Below are 12,744 nucleotides of genomic sequence, written 5' to 3'. Positions count from 1 at the left end.
AACGTCCAGACTCCTCTGATTTCGGACCATTTAATTGTAAAGGTTTTTTTTCAACTCAGATAGGTCTGAACGGATACGTCATTTGTTATTCGAGAATCTATAGATGCGCTGGGTCTTTTATAAGTGGCGACACTTTCTATATTGTAATATATTTGATATTAGATCTCGTCGGACCACTCACAAATGCGGTTTAATAAATATTTGTTCATATTTAATCAATATTAAAATACTGCAGCAAAGTGCATCGCTAAACTAGATAGTGGGCGTGTCTTTTATACATGGTCGCGTGTCTTTATGCATACCCAATCTGATTGGACGAATCCTTCAAAATAGGTTTCAAAAGATCTGCGCGTGCGCAGTGCGGACTAGTGTGTCTCGGTGAGTTCGATCGCTTGTCGATCCTCCTTTTTCTTGTACAGGTTTGTGGTTTTATGTTATGGTTGATGTTCCGGTATATTAATTGTGCATTGTTAGATATAATGTAACTAGTTTTGCAAACAGTAATGATACGAACTTGGATTTACGAATTTGTCAGTAGTGCCACCTGCCTGTCTGTCTGTGTCTGTCGGCTTGTTCGCTAACAACAAGACCTGCCTTCCAGTTAAACTACGCGATATATCTGTGTGCTAGTATTTTGTGGTGCTACATGAGTACATGTTTTATTCATTTAAACACAAACGTTAGCGCATGTTTGCGTGCGTGCTATTGGTTTAATTTAAACATACACTGACATCTGATGGATTCTCAACCAGGGGAGGAGACCATGACAGTTTAAACCGTCGAAACAGGACACTTTTTTGATATCGACGTCAGGGTAACGTTAGAAGATGCGGACGAGTGAGTTTGATTCATCGGATGAAGACGATTTCGGTGAGGAAGAAGCCACACCTCTCCAGATCTCATGGTGAGCAGCACAAAAACACTTGCTACCATCTGCAAAAATACACAAATGGGAGTAACTAAATCTTGGGTTTTGCAGGTTGTCTCTGTCAGTGGTCGAGTGTTCTCAGTCTCTTGGTATATGTTCCTTACCAGGTAAAATAAATAAAATTATAATGTATGTGTTTGTGTTTGTTTCATAAAATAAAGAACACTCTCCACATTCCAGGATGCAGATATAAAGATATCAGAAGAAACCTGCAGAAAGATGTCGGTGAGTCATTCTTACATTAGTTTAATAGTAGTAATTGGTTGAAAACTAAGCAGTGAAAAACAATGAAAAATGTAGAAAATGTGAAGCAGCTAACCTTTTATATTTTGGATCATAGTCAGTTTTGTTGTTGACATAGGAACAAATTTAACACTTGGCACACATCTATTTGTCACTTTGAATGGTTTGTGCCAACCACTGTGTGTTTTGTGTGGTCAAATAAAAAAAAACAAGAGATTGGATGTCAAATTTACCACATTTTATATTTAGTCTGTGTCATGTTTATTTGTTATATATCACTGCTGTTCTTGGTAACAATAAAACATTTCTCATTCATTACATGCAGTTTTGTTTGGGTACTGTGTTGGTTCACCCATGATGTCCACTGTCCTAAAGCAAAACCACTAGATTAAGAACCTTATATGTACATTTATAAACCACACTAGGATATATGATAGCTGTATTTAATCGATGTTGTGTGTGTAGCTGAGTTTTGTGATCAGGGTGTGGAGGACGTGTTTGTATTCTGTACCAGAGGAGAGCTGATGCGCTACAGAGTGCCTTGTCTATTAGAAGCTTATTCTCAGCGTGGGCTCAGGGTGCACCACCTCCCCTTCCCAGACGGAGGCGCGCCAGAGCTTTCTCAATGCGGCTGCATACTGGAAGAACTGCAGGGCTGCTTGCAGAATCAACGCAGGACTGTCATACAGTTAGTAACACCCCCAATTACTCTGTTCAGTATTGATTCATTGTTTCTTTTTAACTGCAAGCCTGGTCTAAAAGCAGCTGGTACCTTATTGTTTGCTTGGATCACCCACTAGACTGGCTCGTTTTGCAGATTTTCATGTCAGATGTTTTTTCCTTTCACAGCTGTTATGGAGGCCTGGGACGATCAGGATTAAGCAAGTATCAAACACTCGGACAGAGTGTAATGTGCATTGGTAATGTTAAGAGTGTCCTGTGCGTGGTATTGGAATGTAATTTGTGTCTCATTGTCATAGTTGCTGCATGTTTGCTGCTGCAGCTCTCTGTCTCCATGACGCCCAGTAAAGCATTAGAAATCCTGCGGGAACTGAGAGGGGGCGGAGCCATTCAGACAGTCAAGGTGAGAAGCAACGCATTGCATCTTGAAACCTACATCTTTATTTCCCATTATCTTAATGATTCATCATTGTCTGTTACAGCAATATAACTTCCTGCATGAGTTTCGAGAAAAGTTTGAAGCATATCAAGCAGCAAAAGAAGCTCTTTCTGAAAGATCAGTGTCCAGATGATCCATCAGACATCCAGGTGATGGGAAAAGCAGAAAACACTGATCGATGGCTTTGCTCTGTGATTTTCTCATCATGCATTTGTTTCTTTTCTGGTGGCACTTTAAAACGTCTGTATTTTTATAAGTTGATTTAATAATAATATTGATCTTAATATATAGCATTGAGATTAAATGAGAACAATTCACTTCAATATATGACCCTAATTTAATTAAATAAGATACACGCCTGGCTTTGAATACTACTGACTCGCATCCAGAGTAATGCTTATTCTTATCCCTGGGAAACTATACACTTGATACATAAGAAACCCAGAAGCTTGCATGATGGATGCCAGGTATTGTGCCGTTTCTTATGTGTTGTTTTGGACACCTATTGTTTCATGCCAAAGGTGTCTTTAGTATGGATACAAAACTACTCAACCATCTGAATCATTAATACATTTTATTATTAAAGGAAATGGATTCTTCAGCAAGGTAGAGCAGAATTATACTGATCCAAATACACCTTTTTTTGTCTATCTTAAAGCTTTTCAGACTCTGTTTAACAGATTGAAATCACACAAAAAATGAGAAAAAAAATGTTTGATACATGAAATATGTCCTTGAAAAGAATCACTTTCAGAAATGTGTAATGGTGTTTTAAACTTTTGGATGGTGTATTGTATTTTGTAAAATATCTCAAAAGGCATAATACAAAATCGGAATGAAAGAAACAACTGAATGCAAACAAAATGTAAAATAAAATGCTGAATAACAGATTTCATTTTATCGAGCAATGTGTTTAAATGGAATTTATTCAGTACTTCCAAACATTTTAGAAAACACATATTTCATATGCTATGAGTAAACCGAGTCAAAGTTAGGTTGCTAGGTTTTTGAAGCCATATGGAACAGTTGTTATGAAAAGAGAAAACTGGAATTGGCAGTCACTAGAAAGAAAGATCAGACATGTCATTGGTACTATAGGTCATCATGAGAGGTCTGTCTGAGGGGACTTTATTAGGAACTTAAAAGCAACATTACAAGCAAGTCACAAAAATTACTACAGTCCTTGCAAGACTCTAAAACACTCAAACGCACATATCAGGCTAGAATTACATAAGTTAATAAGCAGGAAAAAAGGGAAAATCAAAACATTACTTCTCTAAATGTTGTCTTGATGGTCTAATTTGGTGATTGGGAACAGCACTGACTGTCTGTGGATTTGTTCACATAGAGCTGCTCTGAATGTAGGTAAACACAGGAGAACTTTCTCTATTTATCCGTAATTACATCTTAAAAGCATCTTGGCACACTGAGATCATGCCAACAATAAACCAACATATTCTACAGACAGTGTCCACACTCATCTCTAATAGATTGCAAATAACAACTGAAGTAAACAAAACACATTGAGAAAACATTGATTCCACTTAAAAATACAAAATGCACACAAAAGAAATAAAATTAAAAGCAATTAAAATGGAGTTTTTTCAGGCTGCACACACAGAAAAGCCATCCACACACAGAAAGCATCAGAATCATTAGAAACCAACATGGCTGTAACACTGAAATTGTGAAATGCTGACAACATCATGAACCGCCAAAGCTGAAGGACAAATTAAAGAACCGACTAAGCTACAAGGCAGTAATATATTCAAGATAAAATAATTCTGAAGTCTGTAAAAATGCTACCATCAAGATCTTTATTTTGTCCCACAGTTTGAACACAAAATCTGCACATAGCGTTTTCATTTGTAAACCCTTGTGCACGATCTGCTCAACGTAAACTGTCTCATAAACTGATGCTATCAGTGTGTAGCGCTTTGGCATTGGTGCGGCATGTATACATATATAGTGTCTAAACAGATTGATAATTATTATGTGTGGTGGTTCTGGAGTTATCCTGAACTGCTCTTGGCTGATGAGTAAATAAAGTCAATGTTCATTTGAAACAGCCGAGCATAACTGTGAGAGATGGCTGACTCCAAATTCAGCTCCATTTGGGTTTTAAAATCAGAGCATCCCAAACTCCTTTACACGCACTTCCAAAACAGCTGAATCTAGATTAGGAGCTCACCAAAACGTAGATCATCCTACAATAGAAAAACAAAACATAGAATTAGCACAGCTGCATGATTTCAGATTTAATATTTTATAGCAAAAGAGAAACATTTCACATGCCTAAAACCCATAAAGCTCTGTACGTACCCATAAAGGTAGTAGAAGAATGAAAGGAGGTAGAATGCAAGTTTGCACCAGCCCTCCTTCTGACAGTATGCAAGAATATCTGCATTCATTATAGTTGTGGGATCATACAATCCAGGTCCACTCATCACAGGGCGACTCATATACCTGCACACACACACACGTCTGGTTTACCATCTCCGTGGGGACAGTCCATAGGCGTAATGTTTTTTATACTGTACAAACTGTATATTTTATCCCCTACCCATCCCTAAACCTAAAGATCATAGAATACTTTTTGCATTTTTAGATTTAAAAAAAATATTGTTCTGTACAATTTATTAGCTTTTTTGCCCATGGGGACCTCAATTTTGGTCCCCACGGTGACACGAGTCCCCATGTGTTGGTGTGCATTCAGGTTTAGGTCCCCACCGGGATATACAAACATGAACACACATACACACACTTGCTAATGAACCAAGAATACAAAGCAGAGAAAAAAAATCAATCATTAAATTTTGAGACTTTCACACTAGTTTATTTATCTGTTGAGGTGTATCGGCAAATTCATCAATGTATTTGGTGCTCCTCTTGATGTTTGATGGTATTCAATAGGACATATCCTTGCATACTATAGTGGACCAGAATATTTACTTCATTTCAATACATAAATTTATAGACAATCCTGTTTGTCATTTCTTAAGTGATAATCCCAACAAATTGTTGAATCATTAATCTATTCATTGAAGTTAAACATCACAGACTCAAAACTTGTTATCCTCTTACACTCTGCAGGTACAATACAGTATATTGTATATTCTGTAAATAATATATTGTAATATTCTGTATATATATATATTTATGAACAAGCATTTTTCTGTCATTGGTTTAGGGCTCAAGGCCTCACCCACCTCCAAACGTGATAGGCCAGCAGGGGCATGTTGAGTCCAAGCGTCAGCCATTCTGCCGCGCACAGGAACATCACACAGAAGAACACATGGATGAGGTACTCCGGCAAGACGAGCTGAGAAACCCAAACAATGCACGGTCAGAATTCAACACTCATACACCGATCCACCTCAGGGTTCATTTGAACCTAAATCCTGTACCCACATTTACCTATCATAATGTCTCATACCTTTAGAAATACTATTTACTGATTTACTAAATAAATAAATCTGATTCTCTCTGTGCATGTAAACTGACTCATTAATACATAAAACTCCAATGCAATTGTAATTGTAATTGAAAGACAATGGAAACATTAGCATTGATAAAACATTTACAGACATCTTAAGTAAAAAATATGCCCACATAGTCCATGAGCTTGTACCTTGGGGAATCCTACATCAGATGATCTCTCTTTAGCCAATCACTAACACGGTTTTAAATTAAGCTACTTACTATAATATAGTAAATGTACATTACTGGGCAAATCTGGTCATTTGCAAAATGGTGCAAAAAAAAAAGGATTTTTTACACACCCACCCCAGACCAACAGACAAAGGTATAGGAACAGAGGTGGGATCATGTTTTTACAGGTTAAAATGCCAGGCAGAATAATTACAGCAGCCATGCTGAGGGAGGGAGTGGCTACAAGGTCCCCAGGCTGCCCCGCCATGCCTGATCATAACTGGCAAATGAAGGCCATGCAAAGAAATTGAATGCGAGTTTTTGCTTTTTGTCCAACACAAACACATGAAAAAACTGTAAAGGGTGAATATGAAGGAAATCAACAAGAGAAATGGTCTTAACTCAGTGGAATTAAGCATTTTCTTGAATGAGTGGTATTCAGACACACCCAGAAAGTGGCCGGTATTAAAGGGTAATATACTTTTACTCCGCTTTAAATCAATCTGCAGAAAAGATCAAATGCACAGTGCTGCTGTACCAAATTGGTTTTCCCATCCCAGCCGTCTTCATTAACCTCGTGACAAGTGCTCTTATGAAAGAGCTTTTTTCTGTATGATACTATAGTGTTTTACAGCAGTGCCAAGAAAAATACCCTTAAATAAACATCATCAATGAAGTTAGTCGCTCTGGGTAAAGAAGAGCATACGGAAGGGGGGAGACAGAACGACACATGCATGTTCTGAGCATTTGCAAGTCTTTTCAGTTAACACATTTTCCTGCAAACCACACACACCTGTGAAGATTACATCTATCTCCCCCCAGACATCCCAATAACAGAACTAAACCGATTAAGAACCATAGGCGTTTTATTAGTTTAACAGCTGTGGGGGTGTTTTGTAAGCAAAAACATTATTATACAATAACTATCATTGCTGCAGTATACAGTATACTATTCTAAACACTATTCTAGCTACTTTCTCAAGAAAAACGCTCTCTCTCCAAAACGTCAACCTCTCCGTTCTTGTTGTGTCGAGGTGAATGCCTATTTACCCTAGATCCTTACTTGTACATTGGTTAGTTAACTGAAAAGACATTTGTAAACACTCCACTCGTGCACACAGAGACCGTTGCTGATCTGAAGCTGAATTCTGGTACCAACCTTCAACGCAAGCCTGACCCTTTTAATTTTTTTCACCCTGTCAACTGTCTTTGAACCAATCAGAGGAGAAAGTAAATCAAATAAAAACACAAAATGCAAATCAGAAAATCGAACGAAAGAAGTGTTAGTGTTGGAAAGCAACATTCACTGCAGATGATTTAATAGATTAAGAGAACAGTGTTGTGATAGAAGAGTCCGCATGCAGTTACCAGCCATCTCGCTCCGATGCTCTCACTTACCGGGTTTAATGTGTTACATTGGTCTATAGGATTCTTATAGTCAGTCTTCAGCTCATCAAATGCGATAATCTGAAATGAAAACATAAAATGAGGCATGACCCAGAAGTAAACAAACCAATATCAATTCTACATGATCACATCAGCATTTGAATTGATGTTACACGATATCCCCTCTTGGGAAGGAAAATGGTCTGAATGTCTTTGGCATTGAGTCAAAGAAATGTGATACTTTTGTTTATTTCTTTATTCCTTAAAAATAGGTTAATGGTACAGGCCACAGTAAAGCAGCCTAAACTAAACCCTAGTGTAGTTCTGTCAGCATGTGACTCTAAACATAAGAGCTCTGTGTAATGCTGATATCACAGGCCCAAAACACCAGAGCCAAACCCATTCATGCCAGACTGTTTAAACATTTACTGAACCGTTTTTAGTTATTCATTAGCCCCGAACCATTGTCGTTTTCAACCGCACGTTTGATTTATAATCACTAATCGGTAACACGTAACGTTAATATCTGACCGGGATCGCACGCACCAACCGTCTGTAATCAACAGCTAACTGTTAACAGCTTATTAATACACTAATACATAAAACAAGTATATACATATAACGTGTATTAAATCTGGTTAAGTGTCTAGTTAACTTGTTTAAATACTTAAAAGCGCCCTAAGAGCTAAAACGAAATAGCGGTGATGATAATAATGGGTGTCACCAGCTCGCGCTCCTGCCATTCATTCGCGTTCGCCTCGCGCTCCGCGTTATTTTCAACTAATGTCACTGCGCGCGCGCTCACAACCCCACCGTCTCTTTTCAGATTTGTATTCACATCACTTACATGCCAAATAGCGAAGAAAATAAGAGCCGCCGTCAGCAGTAGCGCCAACATATAACAAAAGGCCGCGAATGTGAACGCCATTTTTCGCTCATGTGGAATTATCCAGACCGACGACGGTGACGTAGAGACAGCTGTGTGTCACGTGACTGGAAATGTGACGTGATATTTAAAGCTCGCGAGAGCAGCGATTATAAAGGAGAATAAAATAATTGAATTGTTTCATTAATAGAGCTATTATTTCACAAAAAGAAATGAAACCAACCTAAAATTGTCTAGATAGGCGCTCATTGAGAGAGAGAGTCTTGAGCATGTACAGACTCACAAGCTCACTGTACACCTACATGGACACCAAGAGAAGAGCGACTGTGTCCACACTGCACACAGAATCAAGTGGAAACAGAGCTGCACTTTTTAATCTCATGTCCAAACTATACACACAACAGAGAAACAATCTTCCCCCAGTTTACAAACTTCAACAAAGACGTTAACCAGTTTCAACAAAAGGACAAGATTTCATACATACTGGGAGAAAACTCAAAAAGCTCAAACCTAGCTGCAAGATACGTCAAGTTCTGCCACGACAAAAGAACAACCAGCCGAACACAACTGACACAACACACACAAACTGACACTATATGATAGGATCCTGTCACCCTCACTGAGAACTGTCAATACTTAATCTTTATTCGTGCAGAATGTTTATATTTAATTTTCCTGTGCTTTGGCAATGTAAAATTTGTTTTATCATGCCAATAAAGCTTCTTTGAATTAGGGATGCACCGAATCTAACATTCTTGGCCGAAGCCGAAGCCGAACATGATGTGAAACACTTGGCCGAAGGCCGAATAATACCGAACACCGAATATGGTTTTTGCATTTCTTCTATTTATTAAGCTATTTTTTCACTATTGCACAAACTGAATAGTCAAAATTTGCTTTTAAAAATTTGTCTTGCTTTTCAATAAAATACAATACAACTTAATATAAAATTGAGCAAAACAAAATACATTAAAACAAAACATTTAATAGCCTATATTAATTAGGCCTATAACTGACTGCTAAAATAATGTAATGTAAGTTACTCTGTACCCCTACAACAAAACAGTTCATTAAAAAGTGTCATTCCACATTAGGCCTATAAACTAAAAATACGAATAAACTAAAACTGTTGGATTATTATAGGCTACTTTGCAAAGTGATTTTAAGAAAAAAAAAACATCGAACGCAAGCAATTCTGACTGATGCTGACTGACAACCATTTCAGTTCACGTCTCTCCTCCAAACTCCGCCCACAGAAGCTGACTGTTCTCTGGTGCACTCGTGGCCGGGATGCACAGAACATACTTTGACAAGTTGTTTAGTACAGGGAACTGTGTGCGCGCGACCACTGTATGATGTCAAAGGATGTCGCGAGCGGCGGGGCTACTGTCAGACAGCCCGCTTCCGTCTGAAGTACACAAGTTACCGACCGGTAAAGACGCTTTCATTCGGAAATTTACTTCCGTGCGGCAAGTCCCGTGCTGTGTCTTTCTCTGACACCTTAAAATGCTCCACACACACACTGCCAAAATGTTTGCGGCATTAATAAAGCGCACGTCTCTCTCTCTCTCTCTCTCTCTCTCTCTCTCTCTCTCTCTCTCTCTCTCTCTCTCTCTCTGCGCTCTCTCTCTGCGCTGGTTGCTAGTTGATCGTTTCTCGAGTCATGTTCGGTAAAATTTATTCGGCCATTTCACATATTCGGCCGAATACCGAACATGCGTTTTTTGCTATTTTCGGCCGAATATATTCGGTGGCCGAACATTCGGTCCATCCCTACTTTGAATCTTGAAATCTTGAGAGAGAGAGAGAGAGAGAGAGAGAGAGAGAGAGAGAGGCATTGTTGGCTGTTTTTATAGGGAGTCTGGACACTTTTCAGATGGTCAGACTGGGAGACCATCCCAGCATATAAATGGCTCAGTTGTAGCTCAGTGTTGCCACAGTTTTGTGGCTGCTAAATGTACCTGTTTAAAGTAATAGGAGAGTATAAAGAAATAGGTTCTGTCTGTCTGTCTTTCTGTCAATTTTTTTTTATTGTTGTTCATTCTCTCCTTTGCTTACTCCAGCTTTAATCCTCCTAGTAGCATGGCCTTGTAAACTAACGGTACTGTTTGGCGTGTTGACAAAATGTTTATATGCTCTCCTACTTGTAAGTTGCTTTGGATAAAAGCGTCTGCCAAATTAATAAATGTAAATGTAGGTCATACAAAGTCCATCTGGTTAACTGAGCATATTAGGCACTGCCCAGATTATCCAGTTGTTATATCCAAAATTGTTATAGATCTGCATTTGTTAAAGAGATACTTCACCCAACAATGAAAATTCTGTCATCATTTACTCACCTTCAAGTTGTTCCAAATCTTATTGTTCTGATGAACGCAAAGAAAGATATTTGGAAGAATGCTTATAACCAAACAGACCCCCATTGACTCCCATAGTAGGAAAAATTACTTTATAATTTTTTTTACATTTTGAAGAATGTACAGCAAACAGTTCTGGGGCACTTTTGACTACCATTGTATTTTTTCCTACTATGTTAGTTAATGGGGGGGGAAATCTGTCTGGTTATAAGCATTCTTCCAAATATCTTTCTCTGTGTTCATCAAACAAAGAAATTTATACAGATTTAGAACAACTCGAAGGTGAGTAAATGATGACAGAATTTTCATTTTTGGGTGAGGTATACCTTTAAGTAAATAAACATAAAACATAGTGACGTGATAAACAAATAGCCTACTTTGGAAGTACCATTGTTTGTGATGACATACATCATTATTTTCATTGCAAAGCTGCTTCTTGAAGTCGAGCTTTCCTGTGGTTCAGTGGTTAAAGCATGGCACTAGCAATTCCAAGGTCATGGGTTCGATACCAGGGGATTGCACATAGTCAGAAACAAATGTATAATATAATACAATGCAATGTAAGTTGCTTTGGATAAAAGCGTCTGCCAAATTTTCCTATATATTAATTGTCAGTATTAATATTAAATAATTTAATATATATTTGAAAATATATAGAACGATACATTGTTTATATATATAAATATTACAATAAATCGAATAATACATAAAGTATTGAAACTTCATATATTTAAAAATATATGAACTTGGTTCTGACATATGGAAATACTATTTAATATGTTGCATGTATTGTTCAGTATATTCCCATATATTATGTTTTGTAAAGGAAACTTCAAACTGTCACATTACATCATATACGTTGATTATCATAAATCAAAGCTCATTAATTTTCAGCTTGATGCAGATGACATGTTTTTTTTAATATATTAAAGACTACAACAAATTGTTAAAATTTTTACAAAGTTTTGAATGTTTTGAACAATTTAAATTCTTTGAAAGATCCTTTACCTAAAACTGCATTAGAAAGAGAAAGAAGAAATTCACCTGTTGCCTTTTAAGTGTTGTTCAGTTTGCTGCTCAAGTGCTGCTAAAAGTAGACAGTCAGCAGATGCATGCTTTATCTTTGAGCACATGACTGCTGAACTTGCATCTGGCCATCATGATGGTTCAAGCTGGTCGAGAAACCAAAATGATCCAAAAATCAGGGCTACAATTAAACTAAAGAGTTCATTTAACTAGACTTGAATCTAAAAATTTAAAACAAGTCTTCCTGTTCTTTAGCAAACCGATACAGTGCTGAACAGAACATTTCTAGAAACTTTCTAAACAGGTTACTCCCATCTGCATGATATCATTGTTTATTCACGTAGCCTGCTTTATTGTTTATTGTGTCCACGTTCTTCTTGGATGATGTTGACTGTAATTTCCACTGCCCACTAACTGCCTCGCAAGGCTATCTCCACAATTCACAAAAATCCAGACACAGATGGTCACTGTGTTCTTGTTTTTGGGACCCAAGGTCATCAGCGCTGGAATGCAAGACTTAACTGTATGCAGAAAAAGAGAAACGGAAAGCCAAAACAATCCTGTTTTTCCAATGAGACAGGTAACAAAAGCACCAGTAATGTTGTGTTATAGTGACTGGAACTGGAAATGAACTTTTAGAAAATTACTTCAGTACTCACTTAAGCACTCTTTTTAGAAACATTTCTGATTAGGTCTACCTCATATGAATTAAGCATGAATTAAAAGGAAAAACTTGTTACCTTAACCCTTTATTTTTGTAAGAGATATTTCATAGACTCCTGCTGTCATATATGGTGTGCTGCATGTGATTTTATGTTTTTATTATTAGTGGAGAGATTAAAAGCAAATTTTGTCCCTTACTTTGTTAACTTTTTTAGATGAAATGCATATGCCACGAAGTAACATAAACATGATTAAAACGTCTTTATGTCCATTACAAATGGATTTACATTTGTGTTCTTAGAAGGTACTCTTTCTCTCGAGCTAATCAACACACAAATATGTGTAAATAGGACAGGTATAAAACAGGTTTCTTAAAATGCCCTGCCCTCACTGTTTGTACTTCTAACAAATGATGACGGGGTGTATATATTGTACTGAATGCATCCTTCCCTACTCAAAATCTACTTAACAATTAAAATCATAC

General features: G+C 37.4%; 2 protein-coding genes across 6 annotated transcripts; one reads left to right on the top strand and one right to left on the bottom strand.

The window, feature by feature from the left end:
* The first annotated feature begins 67 nt into the window (after positions 1-67).
* cdkn3 (cyclin dependent kinase inhibitor 3) lies at positions 68-5,610 on the top strand. Of its 4 annotated transcripts, none has more exons than XM_057342701.1 (8): positions 359-419; positions 753-904; positions 980-1,035; positions 1,109-1,153; positions 1,637-1,859; positions 2,021-2,255; positions 2,335-2,440; positions 5,482-5,610. In XM_057342701.1, exons 2-7 carry the CDS (start codon positions 828-830, stop codon positions 2,422-2,424), a joined length of 726 nt encoding a protein of 241 aa, XP_057198684.1. In that variant the 5' UTR covers positions 359-419; positions 753-827; the 3' UTR covers positions 2,425-2,440; positions 5,482-5,610. The 4 variants fall into 4 exon arrangements, with proteins under 4 accessions (XP_057198682.1, XP_057198684.1, XP_057198685.1 ...); XM_057342702.1 differs by lacking the exon at positions 5,482-5,610 and having other exon boundaries at positions 2,021-2,052; positions 2,152-2,255; positions 2,335-3,260; XM_057342699.1 differs by lacking the exon at positions 5,482-5,610 and having other exon boundaries at positions 68-378; positions 2,335-3,260.
* Positions 3,403-8,311, bottom strand: cnih1 (cornichon family AMPA receptor auxiliary protein 1). Of its 2 annotated transcripts, XM_057342703.1 has the most exons (6): positions 8,176-8,311; positions 7,341-7,409; positions 7,102-7,149; positions 5,501-5,613; positions 4,614-4,757; positions 3,403-4,498 (listed from the first exon to the last, which is right to left on the bottom strand). In XM_057342703.1, exons 1-6 carry the CDS (start codon positions 8,254-8,256, stop codon positions 4,471-4,473), a joined length of 483 nt encoding a protein of 160 aa, XP_057198686.1. In that variant the 5' UTR covers positions 8,257-8,311; the 3' UTR covers positions 3,403-4,470. The 2 variants fall into 2 exon arrangements, with proteins under 2 accessions (XP_057198686.1, XP_057198687.1); XM_057342704.1 differs by lacking the exon at positions 7,102-7,149.
* Positions 8,312-12,744: the final 4,433 nt, after the last annotated feature.

Source organism: Triplophysa rosa, linkage group LG9 (genome assembly GCF_024868665.1).
Source record: "Triplophysa rosa linkage group LG9, Trosa_1v2, whole genome shotgun sequence".
NCBI classification, from domain to species: Eukaryota; Metazoa; Chordata; class Actinopteri; order Cypriniformes; family Nemacheilidae; genus Triplophysa; species Triplophysa rosa.
Note: the sequence above shows the minus strand (reverse complement) of the source record. Positions and strands in the feature narration are given on the sequence as shown.